Source organism: Heloderma suspectum, chromosome 3, assembly GCF_057233095.1.
Source record: "Heloderma suspectum isolate Gila_16-S chromosome 3, 16-S_ref, whole genome shotgun sequence".
NCBI classification, from domain to species: domain Eukaryota; kingdom Metazoa; phylum Chordata; class Lepidosauria; order Squamata; family Helodermatidae; genus Heloderma; species Heloderma suspectum.
Window position 1 is genome coordinate 7,358,659 of NC_139460.1, and position 15,751 is coordinate 7,374,409.

General features: G+C 47.8%; 1 protein-coding gene across 7 annotated transcripts in view; it reads left to right on the forward strand.

Annotated features, from left to right (window-relative positions):
- Positions 1 to 15,751, forward strand: part of GDPD5 (glycerophosphodiester phosphodiesterase domain containing 5) — a 217,664-nt gene that overhangs the window by 153,552 nt on the left and 48,361 nt on the right. For all 7 annotated transcript variants that reach the window (XM_084842423.1, XM_084842421.1, XM_084842420.1 and 4 more), the window contains 3 exons: positions 1,850 to 1,909; positions 6,568 to 6,666; positions 14,313 to 14,406. In XM_084842423.1, coding sequence (XP_084698549.1) covers positions 1,850 to 1,909; positions 6,568 to 6,666; positions 14,313 to 14,406 — 253 coding nt within the window. The remainder of the gene's footprint in view (positions 1 to 1,849; positions 1,910 to 6,567; positions 6,667 to 14,312; positions 14,407 to 15,751) is intronic.

Consider the following 15,751-nt stretch of genomic DNA (forward strand, 5'->3'; position numbering starts at 1 on the left):
GTCCGAATAAACTATACTTTTAAATTTAATATACCACACATGATGGTTTGACCATAACATGAAGTTAGACATTATGCATTTTATGTTCCTAAAGTAACAAGGTGACTAAATCTGTAAAGGGTGCTAAAAAAGAGAAGTATTGCATAGTTTTCAATTTTCCCCCAAATGCCCATTTTTGGCCCCGAAGAAACCCAGCCGTTTCTCCATGGCTTCAGAATTTCCAGAAAATTTACATCGCTTCGGTTCTAATCAAAAAACAAAGTAGATCCCGAAAGTCAGGTGTGGGCAACTTATAGCCCTCCAGATGTTTTGGCCTACAACTCTTATCAGTTCTAACCAGCATAGCCAGTGGTGCAGGATGATGAGAGTTGTAGACCCAAAACATCTGTAGGGCCACAAGTTGCCCTCTCCTGCCACATAAGAACATAGAAGAGCCCTGCTGGATCAGACCAAGGGTCCATCTAGTCCAGCATTCTGTGCACACAGTGGCCAACCAGCTGACGACCAGGAACCCACAAGCAGGACATGAGCACAACAGCACCCTCCCGCCCATGTTCCCCAGCAACTGGTGCACGTAGGCTCACTGCCTCTGATACTGGAAGTAGCACATAGCCATCAAGACTAGTAGCCATTGATAGCCTTTTTCCTCCAGGAATTTGTCCAACCCCCTTTCAAAGTCATCCAAATTGGTGGCCATCACTACATCCTGTGGTAGCAAGTTCTGTAGTTTAGCTATGCACCGTGTGAAGAATTCCTTCCTTTTATCTGTCCTGACTCTCCCCCCATTCAGCTTCATGGGATGACCTCGGGTTCTAGTATTATGAGGGAGGGAGAAAAATGTCTCCCTATCCACATTCTCCACACCAGGCATAATTTTGCAGGCCTCTGTCCTGTCTCCCCGACCCTCCTTTTTTCCAAGCTAAATAATCCCAGCTGTTGTAACTTTCTGTCATAGGGGAGATGCTCCAGCCCCTGGATCATTTTAGTTGCCCCTTTCTGCACTTTTTCCAGCTCTACAATATCTTTTTTTAGGTGTGGTGACCAGAACTGGACACAGTATTCCAGGTGTGGCTTGGAACTTCAGACTTCATCTGAAGTCTGCCTGTCTGTGCCACACAGTGACCCTCATGGTGGGCACCATTCAGTATCACTGCTGGGTATAGATATTTTTATTTTATTTAAAACTATTTTAGACTGCCTTTGAGGGTAAAACAGCAGCGGGTGGTCCTCACTGTTGCTTTCATACTGTGCTTGTGAGCTCGCAGAGGCACCTGGCTGAGCTGTCCTGGGAACTGACTGCTGGTCTCGATTAACCTTTTGTCTGATCCAGCGACGTCGTTCTGAAGGGTGCCCAAACTCCCCCTGCACCCTCATGCAAGCACCCTTGTTCCCCATCCCTGAGGGCCATTCTGGATGGCGGGGTTCAGGTGGGGCCTTGAATGGAATTCACAGGATCTGGTGACTTATACAGCGATCTCTCAAAGCAATCCCATCACCTGCAAAAGCTCTTCCCAGAGGCTTGATCTGTCAATGGCTATTGGCCATGATCGCTAATAGTTGGCATACACCAGAATACCAGATGTTGGTGACAAATGCCAGGAGAGAGCTGTGGCCTTCCTGCCCTCTTGGAGGCATTTGGTTGACCACTGTGGGAAATGTGCAAAACTGGGTGGACTTTTGGTCTCGTCCAGCAAGGTTGCTCTTAGGTTTACAGCGAAGCCATATTAGTAAAGGGCCACGGTCCAGGCTGATTCTGCCTTTATCCGAGGAGCGCGTCCCCTTGCATTGTGCACTCGCTCGCAGTTGGTGTGCGTAACCACCAGTCTAACTGGCTTTCCCCATCTTTCAGATCTTAGCACTATGTCACATAGCGGTAGGACAGCAAATGAACCTGCACTGGATCCACAAGGTAAGTTGCTGTTTCGTGTACAGAAACCTCTGAGCACTGAAGCAGGGCAGGGGGGACTGAGGCTGCAATCCTGAGCACACTTACCCATTGAACCCAGTGGGACATACTTAGGGATGTCTGAGAATTCCGCCACAGACTCAAATGAGGCCAAATTCCAGGGAATTCGGCCTCCGGAGTCCATGGCGGAACGATCCCACGCACCTCCGCCTCCTGCCGGACCATCGCGGAGCTGAATCCTCCTCGCTGGCAGCTCCGTTCCACAAGCGATACGGCCGCCATTGCCATCCGTATCACTGCTGAGCAGTATGGCGTCCGCTACGCTGTTTGCATCCCTGTTTTTTCACGCGATAGGTTACGTAAATATCTACGCAAATACAGACGCATAGCCTATCACAAGAAGAAACAGGGACGCAAACGGCGTAGCGGATGCCATTTGCATCCGGATCACTTCCTGTTTCTGCTCAGCAGCAATATGGCATGGCAATGGGGCCTGTATCGCTTGCAGAACGGAGCCGGCTGGCGGTTCCGCGGACTCACTGCGGAGCGGAGCCAGCCAGCGAGGATTCCGACAGGGAGGAATGGATCGCCTCCCCCCCCCCCCACGGACCCCTCACGGACTCAAAGTAAGGGGATTCGTACATCCCTAGCATACTTCTGCGTAGAGATGGCTAGGACTGCCCTGCGAGGATTGGCGCATACGTTACAGCCGCCAGGTAGAGACCACCTTCAGTCACTCCCTGTGGTAGCTCTTCCACAGGTGATGTGAGATGTTTGTGGACAGAGAACCAACTGAAGTGTTGCTGTTGCACAACTAGGTGTTTGTTTCAGCGGGGCTTTCCCAGGAGAAGTTCCCACTGATCTTCTGCTGCCTTCAGTCCGACTGCTTTGTCTGCCTGGTTCATTCTTTCTTGCTTCCAATTCTCGCCTCTCCAAATGAAAACCGCATTGGCTTTACAAAAGGAATCCAGATCTAAGCGGTAGATGAGATCAAGGAACAGCACGGCCCCTTCCTTTCAGTCTGAGGGATGGGAAGGAGAGAGAAAAAACCTGTTCCAAAGGGTTTGCTGTCTTTTTCATGATAGAATCGAAGGCAAAGTAAAACTCATTAGGTTATGCCTGTACTGCGAAACCTACTGGCTTCTTTCTACCCCACTTTAAAAAGCCTTCTACGTCAGCCAATTCTGGGGATTAATTGGACTCCTTTTTTTTTTTTTTAATGAAGAGGTCATTCCATCAGTCTGTATGGCCCCCTCCCACCCTCTCCCCACCAAAGAAGCTGCCAGTGGATGGGGTCCTTTCAAATTTAGTCCTCATTTTAAAATATGGTCCGCCTTGCCTTGCTTATTTAGGCGCTTAATTTGCAAATGGTGTTGCTGAGCACGTTGCTGAGGACTCACTGTTTGTGGCCAGGGAAGCTCCAAGCAGCAAAAGGCAAGGCAGCTGTACCTTCTCCTCCCTGCCTGCCTCCCGAACCCCAATGGTCTGGTTTCCCACTTCCCTTCCCCTCCTGGTGGAGCAGAACAGGGTTCTTGTGTCCCCCCGCAGCAGAAGGATGCGAGGGAGTGGTCAGAACAGGATGAAAGATGCTGCTGCTAGCCATCTTCTGCTGCTGGGAAGCGACATGCTTGCTGTCCAGGGTAGAAGCCCAAGCCCCTAAGGTGTGATAGCTGAACTAAGCCCTGCGTGACAGTCTCTGACTCGGAGATGTCTTTTGGTTCTTCAGTGGTGCGGGACAGGGAAGAGGCCCAGAGACACTCTCCTCTGCAGACACTCAGAAGATCAAACTCAGTTCACGCACAGCAAGCAGGAAGACTAAGACTTGATTCAGACTTGCTATTGAACCCTGCCTGGCTTATAGAATCATAGAATAGTGGGGTTGGAAGGGGCCTACAAGGCCATCGAGTCCAACCCCCTGCTCAGTGCAGCAGTCAAAGTCAGAGCATCCCTGACAAATGGCTGTCCAGCCTCGACTTGAAGGCCTCCAGTGTGGGAGAGCCCACCACCTCCCCAGGGAATGGGTTCCACTGTCGTATTGCTCTTACAGTCAGGAAGTTTTTCCTGAGGTTCAGCCGGAATCTGGCTTCCTGTCACTTGAGCCCATTCTTCCGTGTCCTGCACTCTGGGATGATCGAGAAGAGATCCTGGCCTTCTTCTCTGTGACCACCTTTCAAGTACTTGAAGAGTGCTATCATATCTCCCCTCAGTCTTCTCTTCTCAAGGCTAAACATGCCCAGTTCTTTCAGTCTCTCCTCATAGGGCTTTGTTTCCAGTCCTCTGATCATCTTTGTTGCCCTCCTCTGAACCCTCTCCAGTTTGTCTGCATCCTTCATAAAGTGTGGTGCCCAGAACTGGACACAGTACTCCAGATGAGGCTTAACCAGTGCTGAGTAGAGGGGAACTAGTACTTCCCGGGATTTGGAAGCGATGCTTCTATGAATGCAGCCCAAAATAGCATTTGCCTTTTTTGCAGCCACATCACATTGTTGGCTCATATTCAGCTTGTGATTGACAACAGTTCCAAGATCCTTCTCGCTTGTAGTGTGGTTGAGCCACATATCCCCCATCTTGTAACTGTGCATTTGGTTTCTTTTTCCGAGGTGCAGAACTTGGCATTGATCCCGATTAAATGTCATTCTGTTGTTTTCTGCCCAGCGCTCCAGTCTATCCAGATCTCTTTGAATTTTGTTTCTGTCTTCCAAAGTATTAGCTATCCCTCCCAATTTTGTGTCATCTGCAAATTTGATCAGCATTCCCTGCACCTCCTCCTCCAAGTCATTCATAAAAATGTTGAAGAGCGCTGGGCCCAGGACTGAGCCCTGCGGTACCCCACTCGTTACCTCTCCCCAGTTTGAGAAGGTCCCATTGATAAGCACTCTTTGAGTCCAATTCTGTAGCCAACTGTGGATCCACCGGATCGTTGTTTCATCTAGCCCACTTTGAGCTAGTTTGCTCATCAGGATATCATGGGGCACTTTGTCGAAAGCTTTGCTGAAGTCGAGGTATATGATGTCTACAGCATTCCCACGGTCTACAAGGGTGGTGACTTGATCCAAAAATGAGATCAGATTTGTCTGGCAGGACTTGTTTTTGACAAATCCATGTTGGCTTCGAGTAATCACGGCATTGTTGTCAAGGTGCTTCCAGATGGATTCCTTTATCATCTGCTCCAGAATTTTCCCAGGGATTGATGTCAGACTGACTGGTCTGTAGTTCCCGGGTTCCTCCTTTTTACCCTTTTTGAAGATAGGGACAACGTTAGCCCTCCTCCCGTCATCTGGCACTTCCCCCGTCCTCCATGATTTCTCAAAGAGAATAGGCAGCGGTTCTGAGAGTTCTTCTGCCAGTTCCTTTTTTACTCTAGGATGCAGTTCATCTGGCCCTGGAGATTTGAACTCATTCAAAGTCATTAGGTGTTCCTTGACCATATGCCTATTGATCTCAAGCTGCAATCCTGCCCCTTCAGCCTGTACTTCTCCTTTGCCAGGGGGTCATAGACCCTCTTTTGGGAGAAGACTGAGCCAAAGTAGGAATTGAGCACCTAGTTATTTGTCTTAACTTGGATTGCACATTGGCCCGTGGCCTTAATCCGATTCACTGGGTTCCCAGCCTGGCCCATAAAGCTTCTTTGGGTTCCTCCAGAGAGCAGAGCTTGGCCTCCAAGCTGCCCCCCCTCAGCCCAAGGGATCCCCGCTATTGTCTCTGAGCTGAGCAGTGGAGGCTGGTGGCTCTGATCTCAGTGGGGCGGAGAATCCGCTCTGGGTTTCAATCAGAACCAGTCAGAACTCTAAAGGAGCTATACAAGCTGTGAAGCTGCTGTCCCAGAAGATGCGGAGAACCATGGAAAGCTCCTTCAGAGTTCTGATTGGTTCTGACTGAAATCTGGAGCGGATACACTACCCCACTGACATTGGAGCCACCGGCCTGCACTGGATCTGAGATCAGAGCTAACAGCAGAGATGGGGCAGCAAGGTACTCAGCTGGCATGGGGAAGTCTTCCCAGCACTGGCTGAGCCTTCCTTCGCTTGCCTCTCACCACCCTCGATGGGGGACAGTGAGAGGCGCGTGGAGGAGGAGACTGGCTCCCAGCATAGGCCGAGGTCCTTTCTCCACGCTGAAAGAGGCATCTGACTCCCTCAGCTTCTCAGAATACTGAAGAGATGATGTAGTTCTCGAATGCAGCCAGGGCCATTTGGGAGCAATTGTATTGATGGCCTGAATTATCTCTTCATTCCAAGTATAGAGTCAGGCCTCAGCAGAACCGCTGGCAAACCTGTGGGGAACTCCACCAGCTGCATCAGGAAACCATGCTAATCAGCCTTGTGGGTGGGCCATTAAAATTGGTCTCCCACCCCTGCAGAAATCAGAAGCAGTCTGAAAATAAGCTTGTTTGAGTGTTCCCGCCTCCCCTCTCCTCCTCCGGCAGAGCCATGAGGAGGAGACTGGAAGCATCCCAGTTTAAACAAAGGTTTAAACTAACCACAGTGTGTTGTTATGTCCAAGCCAGGCCAAAGTATGGTCAGTTTAAACTATGGTTTATTGAAACAAGCCAAGGTTAGAAATCACGGTTTGATCTTAACTTGCTTCGATAAACCATAACTCTTCACTTTTCTCAGAAGCAGGGAAAGAAATATAATAACATCTCTCATCTTGCATTGCAGATTGGGTTGATAACTGCCTTGATATCAACTGTCGTGACAATGTGTTCCGTAGCCCAGCTGTGGGACGATGAATGGGATATGGTAGTTATATCATTACAAGTAAGTGTCTTAACTTCATACAGGGATAAAAAAATAGTATTTTATCTTGTATTTCTTATGAATTGTTGTGAACTGCCCAGAGAGCTTTGGCTATGGGGCAGTATAAAAATGATGATGATGGTGGTGATGATGATAAGGAGGAGGAGGTGGGGGAGGAGGAGGAGGAGGAGGAGGAGGGTTTTTTTGTGCAGTGGTGGGAGGATAGTAATAGAATTGTATAAAGTTGTGGTGCCTTGGGAGAACAATATGTTTGAAATTAAAAACGCATCCCCTGAAAAACGCATCCCCTGAAATGGATAGGCAGTTATGTTTTAGATAAACAAAATGGAAGTCCTACAATCACACACTGTGTCACCAACCTGTGGAACTCATTGCTACAGGATAAGGTCAAGAATACAGACACAAACAGCTTTGACAAAGAAGGGAAGCTTAGATGAATACATGGAGGATAGGTTAATTGGCATCCTCTAACCAATAGATAGATCCCCTTCATGGATCATTGCCTTGTTGTGGCGAAGGGGCTTGCATAACTCAGTGAAGCCATAAGCTATGCCGTGCAGGGCCACCCAAGACGGACAGGTCATGGTAGAGAGTTCTGACAAAATGTGGTCCACTGGAGAAGGAAATGGCAACCCACTCCAGTATTCTTGCCAAGAAAACTCCATGGAACGTATCACAAGGCTAAAAGAGGTGACGCTGGAAGATGAGCCCCTCAGGTCGGAAGGTGTCCAATATACTACTGGGGAAGAGCAGAGGGAATTTCCAAGTAGCGCCAGAAAGAGTGAAGCGGCTGGGCCAAAGCCAAAAGGACACTCAGCTGTGGATGTGTCTGGTGGTGAAAAGAAAGTCCGATGCTGTAAAGAACAATATTGTTTAGGAACCTGGAATGTAAGATCAATGAATCAAGGTAAGCTAGAGGTGGTCAAACATGAGATGGCAAGATTGAACATCGACATCTTGGCCATCAGCGAACTAAAACGGACAGGCGAATTCGCCCAGGACATGGGCGAATTTAATTCAGGTGACCGTCATATCTACTACTGTGGGCAAGAATCCCTTAGAAGAAATGGAGTAGCACTCATAGTCAACAAAAGGGTGGGAAAAGCAGTACTGGGGTACAATCTTAAAAACGATAGAATGATCTCAGTACGAATCCAAGGCAAACCATTCAACATGACAGTAATTCAAGTCTATGCCCCAACCACTGAGGCTGAAGAAGCTGAGGTTGATCGGTTCTATGAAGACCTTCTAGAACTAACACCAAAAAAAGATGTCCTCTTCATTATAGGGGATTGGAATGCTAAAGTAGGAAGTCAAGAAATCCCCGGGATAACAGGCAGGCATGACCTTGGTGTACAAAATGAAGCAGGACAAAAGCTAATAGAGTTTTGCCAAGAGAACACGCTGATCATAGCAAACACTCTTTTCCAACAGCACAAGAGACGACTCTACACATGGACATCACCAGATGGTCAATATCGAAATCAGATTGATTATGTCCTTTGCAGCCAAAGATGGAGAAGCTCTATACAGTCAGTCAAAACAAGACCTGGAGCTGACTGTGGCTCAGATCATGAGCTTCTTGTTGCAAAATTTCAGCTTAAATTGAAGAACGTAGGGAAAACCACTAAACCATTCAGATATGACCTAAATCATATCCCTGATGAATATACAGTGAAGGCGAGGAATAGATTTAAGGGTTTAGACCTGATAGACAGAGTGCCTGAAGAACTATGGACGGAGGTCCGTAACATTGTTCAGGAGGCAGCAACGAAATCCATCCCAAAGAAAAAGAAATGCAAGAAAGCCAAGTGGCTGTCTGATGAGCCTTTACAAGTAGCTGAGGAAAGAAGGGAAGCGAAAAGCAAGGGAGAAAGGGGAAGAGATATCCAACTGAATGCAGAGTTCCAGAGAATAGCAAGGGGAGAGAAGAAGGCCTTCTTAAATGAACAATGCAAAGAAATGGAGGAAAACAACAGAATGGGAAAGACTAGAGATCTCTTCAAGAAAATCGGAGATCTCAAGGGAACGTTTTGTACAAAGACGGGCATGATAAAGGACAAAGAAGGCAGGGACTTAACAGAAACAGATGAGATTAAGAAGAGGTGGAAAGAATACACAGAAGAACTATACAGGAAAGATCTGAATGTCCCTGATAGCCATGATAGTGCGGTCACTGAACTTGAGCCGGACATCCTCGAGAGTGAAGTCAAGTGGGCCCTAGGAAGCATGACTAACAACAAAGCTAGCAGAGATGACAGTATTCCAGCGGAGCTATTTAAAATCCTAAAAGATGATGCTGTTAAAGTGCTGCATTCAATATGCCAACAAATTTGGAACACTCAACAATGGCCGCAAGACTGGAAAAGGTCAATTTACATTCCAATTCCAAAGAAGGGCAATGCCAAAGAGTGTTCAAACTACTGCACAATTGCGCTCATTTCACATGCCAGCAAGGTGATGCTCAAAATCCTACAAGCTAGGCTTCAGCAGTATGCGAACCGAGAAGTACCGGAAGTACAAGCTGGGTTTCGAAGAGGCAGAGGAACTAGAGATCAAATCGCCAACATTCGCTGGATCATGGAGAAAGCAAGAGAATTCCAGAAAAACGTCTATTTCTGCTTCATTGACTACGCTAAAGCCTTTGTTTGTGTGGCTCACAACAAACTGTGGCAAATTCTTAAAGTGATGGGAGTACCAGACCACCTTACCTGTCTCCTGAGAAACCTGTACGAGGGTCAAGAAGCAACAGTAAGAACCAGACATGGAACAACCGATTGGTTCAAAATTGGGAAAGGAGTACGACAAGTATTGTCACCCTGCTTATTTAACTTATATGCAGAGTACATCATGAGAATTGCCGGGTTGGATGAATCACATGTTGGAATTAAGATTGCCGGGAGAATTATCAACAACCTCCGATATGCAGACGATACCACCCTAATGGCAGAAAGCGAAGAGGATCTCAAGAGCCTCTTGTTGAGGGTGAAAGAGGAGAGTGCAAAAGCTGGTTTGAAACTCAACATTAAAAAAACCAAGATCATGGCATCTGGGCCATCACTTCCTGGCATATAGAAGGGGAAGAAATGGAAGCTGTGACAGATTTTATTTTCTTGGGCTCCAAGATCACCGCAGACGGTGACTGTAGCCATGAAATGAAAAGATGCTTGCTCCTTGGGAGGAAAGCTATGGCAAACCTAGACAGCATAGTAAGAAGCAGAGACATCACCTTGCTGACAAAGGTCCGTCTAATCAAAGCTATGGTTTTCCCAGTAGTAATGTATGGCTGTGAGAGCTGGACTATAAGGAAGGCTGAGCGCCGAAGAATTGATGCTTTCGAACTGTGGTGCTGGAGAAGACTCTTACGAGTCCCCTGGACTGCAAGGAGGTCCAATCAGTCCATCCTAAAGGAAATCAACCCTGAGTGCTCATTGGAAGGACAGAGACTGAAGCTGAAGCTCAAATATTTTGGCCACCTAATGCGAAGAGAAAACTCTCTGGAAAAGTTCCTGATGCTGGGAAAGACTGAAGGCAAAAGGAGAAGGCGACGGCAGAGGATGAGATGGCTAGATAACATCACCGATGCAATGGATATGAACTTGAGCACGCTCCGGGAGACAGCGCAGGACAGGAAGGCCTGGCGTGCTCTGGTCCATGGGGTCACGAAGAGTCGGACACGACTGAACGACTGAACAACAACCAATAGATAGGCAAAAAGATAGGCAAAAGAAGTACCCCTGCCTTAAGCGGGCCTATGAATGACACAAGCTTAGATCTGTTTTGTACAACACTTCACAATCATGGCTTCCCCCAAAGGATCCTGGGAAGTGTAGTCTGGTAAGGGTGCTGAGAACTCTCTATTGAGATCAGTAATTCCCCCTGCCACATCTTAAGAACATCAGAAGAGCCCTGTTGGATCAGACCAGGGGTCCATCTAGTCCAGCATTCTGTTCACTCAGTGGCTGCCAACCGGGAATCCACAAGCAGGCCACAAGTGCAACAACACCCTCCCGCCCATGTTCCCCAGCACCTGGTGTACATAGGCATCCTGGCTCTGATACTGGAGGTAGCACATAGCCATCAGGACTAATAGCCATCGATAGCCTTCTCCTCCAGGAATTTGGCCAATCGGCTTTTACAGCCATCCAAGTTGGTGGCCATCATTACATCTTCTGGAAGTGAATTCCACAGTTTGACACTGCTCTGGGTGAAGCAGTGTCTTCCTTTTATCTGTCCTGGATCTCCCACCAATCAGTTTCATGGGATGACCCCATTGGGTTCTAGTATTTTGAGAGAGGGAGAAAATGTTCCATCTTCTTCCTCACAGAACTACAGTTGTTAGGAGATTCCCTAGAGAGAAGAAACAGCAATTAAGGTGGTTTTGAGGTTGCTGTGCAGATATGCCCAAACTTAACAAAAATCTCTGGCAGGTGAAAAGATGTCTTGTCCCTGAGGCCTAACGCAGCACTTGCTAGTGTAGGAACAGAGGCAGCTACCTGATACTGAGTCTGGTCATGGTTCTGGACCACCTGGTGCCCTCGTGTTGGTCTACAACTGCCAACATCCCCAGCCAGCCATGGGTATTGTTTTCCAACACATCTGGGGTCACTGGATTGGAGAAGGTTGGTGTAGACCAAGGCTGGCCGGAAGGTAGATCTGGACCTACTGATAAATCTTTGGGTGACTTGCAGTAGATCGGTGAGGGTTTCCGGCTCCCAAATTATTATTGATTGATTGAAAATATTTCTTGGCTGCCTTTCAGGGCAGAAGTCGTCCCGTGGCAGTGTACAGCAATAAAACACATAAAACCAGTATGATAAGAAGAACGATAAAAACACAGTAAAAACAGTAAGAATATAATAAAACTAGCAATAAAAACCAGCAATAAAAAGCAATCACATTAGGAGAAGGTCAGTGTAAAATCATATGTTTTCAAGGCCTTCTTAGAAGCCTTCAATGCTGGATCATAGCAGGCCCCCGATGGCAACTTGTTCCAAAGGTGTGGGGCCACTCCAGAGAAGGCCCTCTCACATGTGGTCACCCACTTAATTGCTGTCACAGGTGGGCAAATGAGAAGGGCATCTCTTTCTGATTTTAAAGTGTGGGCAGACTGATATTACTTAACAATAGCAGCCACAGATTCCCCCTGCCCTAAATCATCCTGCTGAACTGAAGAAAGCTTGGGGTAACCAGGAGCGGACTTTTGCTTGGAAGGGCTGTGAGCTGCATTCAGCTCTGATACTCAAAACAAATTCCTGGGCTCACTGTTCTTTAATTTGAAGTGTGTTCCTTTTGCACCAGGCTCCAGTTGGTAGATCTCAGGGTTCTAGCTAGAAACAGAGTAGATCCCGGAATACTGAAATCTGTCCACCGCTGGTCTACACTGCCTGGTTCTCTAAGGTTTCAGACGGTCTTTCCCAGGCTGACCTGGAGATAACTGAGACCTGAGACTGGGACCACTGAGTCATGGGTCCTGCCTTACACTGGATCAGATGCAGTGGAGGCTGGTATCTCCTATGTCAGTGGGGCTGTGAATGTGCTCTGGGTTTCACTCAGAACCAGTCAGAACTCTAAAGGAGATCTCCAAAGTGCTGAACACTATCCCCCAAATAGGTTCAGCACCTTGGATAGCTCCTTTAGAGTTCTGATTGGTTCTGGCTGAAACCCAGAGCAGTCTCAGGGCATGGTCTGAAGGAACATGAGGCAGCCCCCTTGCTGAAACTAAGCAGGTCTGGGTCTGGTCGGTGCTTGGAGGGGAGACCATCTGGGAACCATATGTAACCACCTTGAGTTCCATGATGGAAGAAAGGTGGGATATAAATATAAGCAATAATACAAATAAAATAATAATAATAATAATAATAATAATAATAATAATGCACTGCCCCACTGACGTCGGAGCCACCAGCCTCCACTGATCAGATGCTTATACAGCCCAAACAGGGCCACTCTGACTACTGGCAGCTCTCCAGGGTCTCAGACAGAAGAACAGACTTTCCCACCGCCTGCCCCCTGATCCTTCTACCTGGAGGTGCCAGGGATTGGACCTGGGACCTTCTACACGCAAAGTAGGCACTCCGCCACTAACCTACAGCCCTTCCCAGACCTCGCACGGCTGTTCTTGCACGCTTGAGCGCCGCTGTGCCAGCTCTGCATTGTGTTTTCCTTTCCTTTTCTTTTTCTTTTTTGGGGGGATGAAGTTTTCAACAGAAGCATCACACACTTTGTCCTCTTGGGCTGCAGTTGTCATGGTGATGTTCCGCACCTCGTTATCTTGTGTAGGTTGGCAGATTGCGGTCTTATCTTTTTGAATGGGGGCTACGTGAACTCTTGTTTTTCGTGACTTTGACGCTGCTTTTCCGCCCGCACATTGGATGTTGCCACAAGGAAGTGCGGCCGGCTGGGGCGAGGGCTGCCTGCAGTCACTGCGAGAAGCAACAACGGACCAGGAAAAGGGAAGCTCGTGGCTGGCTGCAGAGCAGCGTGTCCCAAACCTCCAAAATTTATTTCATTTGTTACATTTATATCCTGCCTCTTCCTACAAGGAGCCCAAAGTGGCTTACACGGTCCTCCTCCACTCCATTTTGTCCTCACAACAACCCTGCGAGGTAGGTTAGGCTGAGAGTCAGTGCCTGGCCCAGAGTCACCCAGAGAGCTTCAGTGCCAAGTGGGGACTAGAACCCAGGTCTCCTCTGTCCTAGTCCAGCACTCTAACCACTATGCTACGCTGGCTGTCCCGCTCTCCAAATTAAAATTGGAAGGTGCTTCAATTGGAAAGTCGAAAAGGAGTGCTTTATTTTCAGAGTGATAAGAGCAAGAAAGAGAGGGGCTGTGGCTCAGTGCTAGAGGCCCTTCTTTTCCTGGAGAAGGTCCCAGGCTCGATCCCCAGCATCTCCAGGTAGGGCTGGAGAATTCCTGGCTGAAACCCTGGAGAGCCATCGCTGCCAATCAGCAACACTGGCCTAGATGGACCAAGGGGTCTAACTCAGTATAAGGCAGCTTCCTTTGTTCCTAAGGGGCTGGATGAAAATGTCTTGGATGATCTGACTGCACCTGACACAGAGACAGGGCTGCACACCCACCCGCTGCAGAGGGTGATTGGAGGGAGGCAAATCCAGAGCAAGTGGTCATGCAGAGACAGAAACACAGAGTTGGGCCAAGGAGGTCATCTCTTCCAACCCTCTGCTCCATGCAGGCACCTTGCAACCGCAGCATCCCTGACAAATTCCCCAACCAGCTTCTGCTTAAATAATTCCTCCACCTCTTGTGGAACAGCTCCTACCGTTAGCAAGCTTCTCCTAAGGTTCCCCTGAAATCCGCTTTCCTGCCATTTCCACATCCATAAGGTTCTAGCCCTGCCCTCTGGAGCAACAGAGAACAGGTCTGCTCCATCTGCTGTGCGAGGGCCCTACGGATATAGTCTCCTCTGTGGCCGGTCCCTTCAGCTCATGGGGACCATTAGTAATTCCATTCTTTGGATTCTTGGATGGCTGTTAAAGTGGTGGGGTGGAATTACTGCTGTTCTTAAGCAGTAGGGCTGTACTATACCCTACTGATTTCTTTTTCTTTCAATTTGGCTTCTGTCTCATGGGTTATACAGCAAATATGTTTGCATTTTAACCATTTCCCTCTGTTTTTATTCCTAGGCAACAGCTCCTTTTCTGCATATAGGAGCCCTTGCAGCTGTCACAGCTCTGTCTTGGTTGGTATCCGGTCAGTTTGCAAGAGCCGAAAGAGCCAGTGAGTAATAGCTGTTTCCTTGCTTGGTACAGCGGGCAGGACCGCAAGTGACACAAAGAGAGCAAGATCTCTGTGTGTTGGGTGGGAGCTTAACCAGGATTCGAAGCTGCTTCACAAATCTCGGTTAAAGCCAGTCATGACTATATTGTTCTCCTTGGTGCAGGCATCAAGCAATAGACCACTTAACACTGAGAAGCAAGAATTCTTGTGGGTGGGAAAGAGTGTTTGAGCCTACAGCCCAGTCCCTAACCCTTAACCAAAATAACGACATTGGGAAGACTACATCTGCAGCAGCCTTGAGGTTTTACCAGGTTTTGTCCACTATAACCACAGGGGCTAGAAACTTGCATAAAAAAGAAGAAGCTGAGATTCACAGGATGCTGAATTCTGAACTTGACAATAAATTCCACACTTTCATGATGCAGAAGTGTGAGCTAAGCAAAATACCTGGATATTTGTGTCTCCAGTGAGGGTCGTTGCATTACTGTTCCTTAGTTTCTTTTTCTTGGCACATTTTCTTTGTTAGTAAGCCAGAGAATATTGCTTTGCTAAGCTCTGTCATTTCTTCTTTTTTATTACTTTTTTATGCCCCTATGGAAAACACAATACAATCCTATTGCCCATCTATTGTTCAAACTATTTTTCCTGCACAGAAAACTCTGTGCAGCTACCAGATCATGGGCTTTTCAAGGCTGGCCCAACCATAGAGGGTGGTATGTAGAGTTTGTGTAGAGTTCTACACCTGATGTAGAGTTCTACACCTGATATAGAAGGACTCCCCCCTTAGGGCACTAAAGATACATAGAGCAAAGGAGGAGAATGTTGGTAACTGGGGAAGAAAAGAAGGCAGACCCTCCAAGCTGTAGATTTAAATAGGGGCACACTTATAACACTCATATTGAGTTCTCTTCACTTCTCAGCGCTAAACATTCTATTCAAACTGGCAATATGCTGTAATCATCACTCCCTCTAATAGCAAACTCAGGTGGTGAGTGCCAATGGGACTGGAGGCAAACAGGGCCACTGAGAAACAAGAGAAGAATCAGCATGGTCGGGGTAAAAAGTTTGCAGTAGCATGCACAAACATTCTTAAACACCTAATGGACCAAACCTCCCCCCAGACACAGCCAGATGAGAATGCTCAGTAGTTGCGGAATGTTGGAAAACTGTGGAGGGGAGGGGGTGGCTTTCTTGAGTACCTTACAACGTATAGTATCCTGGAGGAGGGCATGGCTGACAGGCATGAACCCTGAGCAGGAGCACTCCTGTCAGGGTGTGATGATACACCGCAACTTTGTGTTGCAGATCGCACTTGTTTCCTGTGTAATAACCTTCCCTTTGCTGC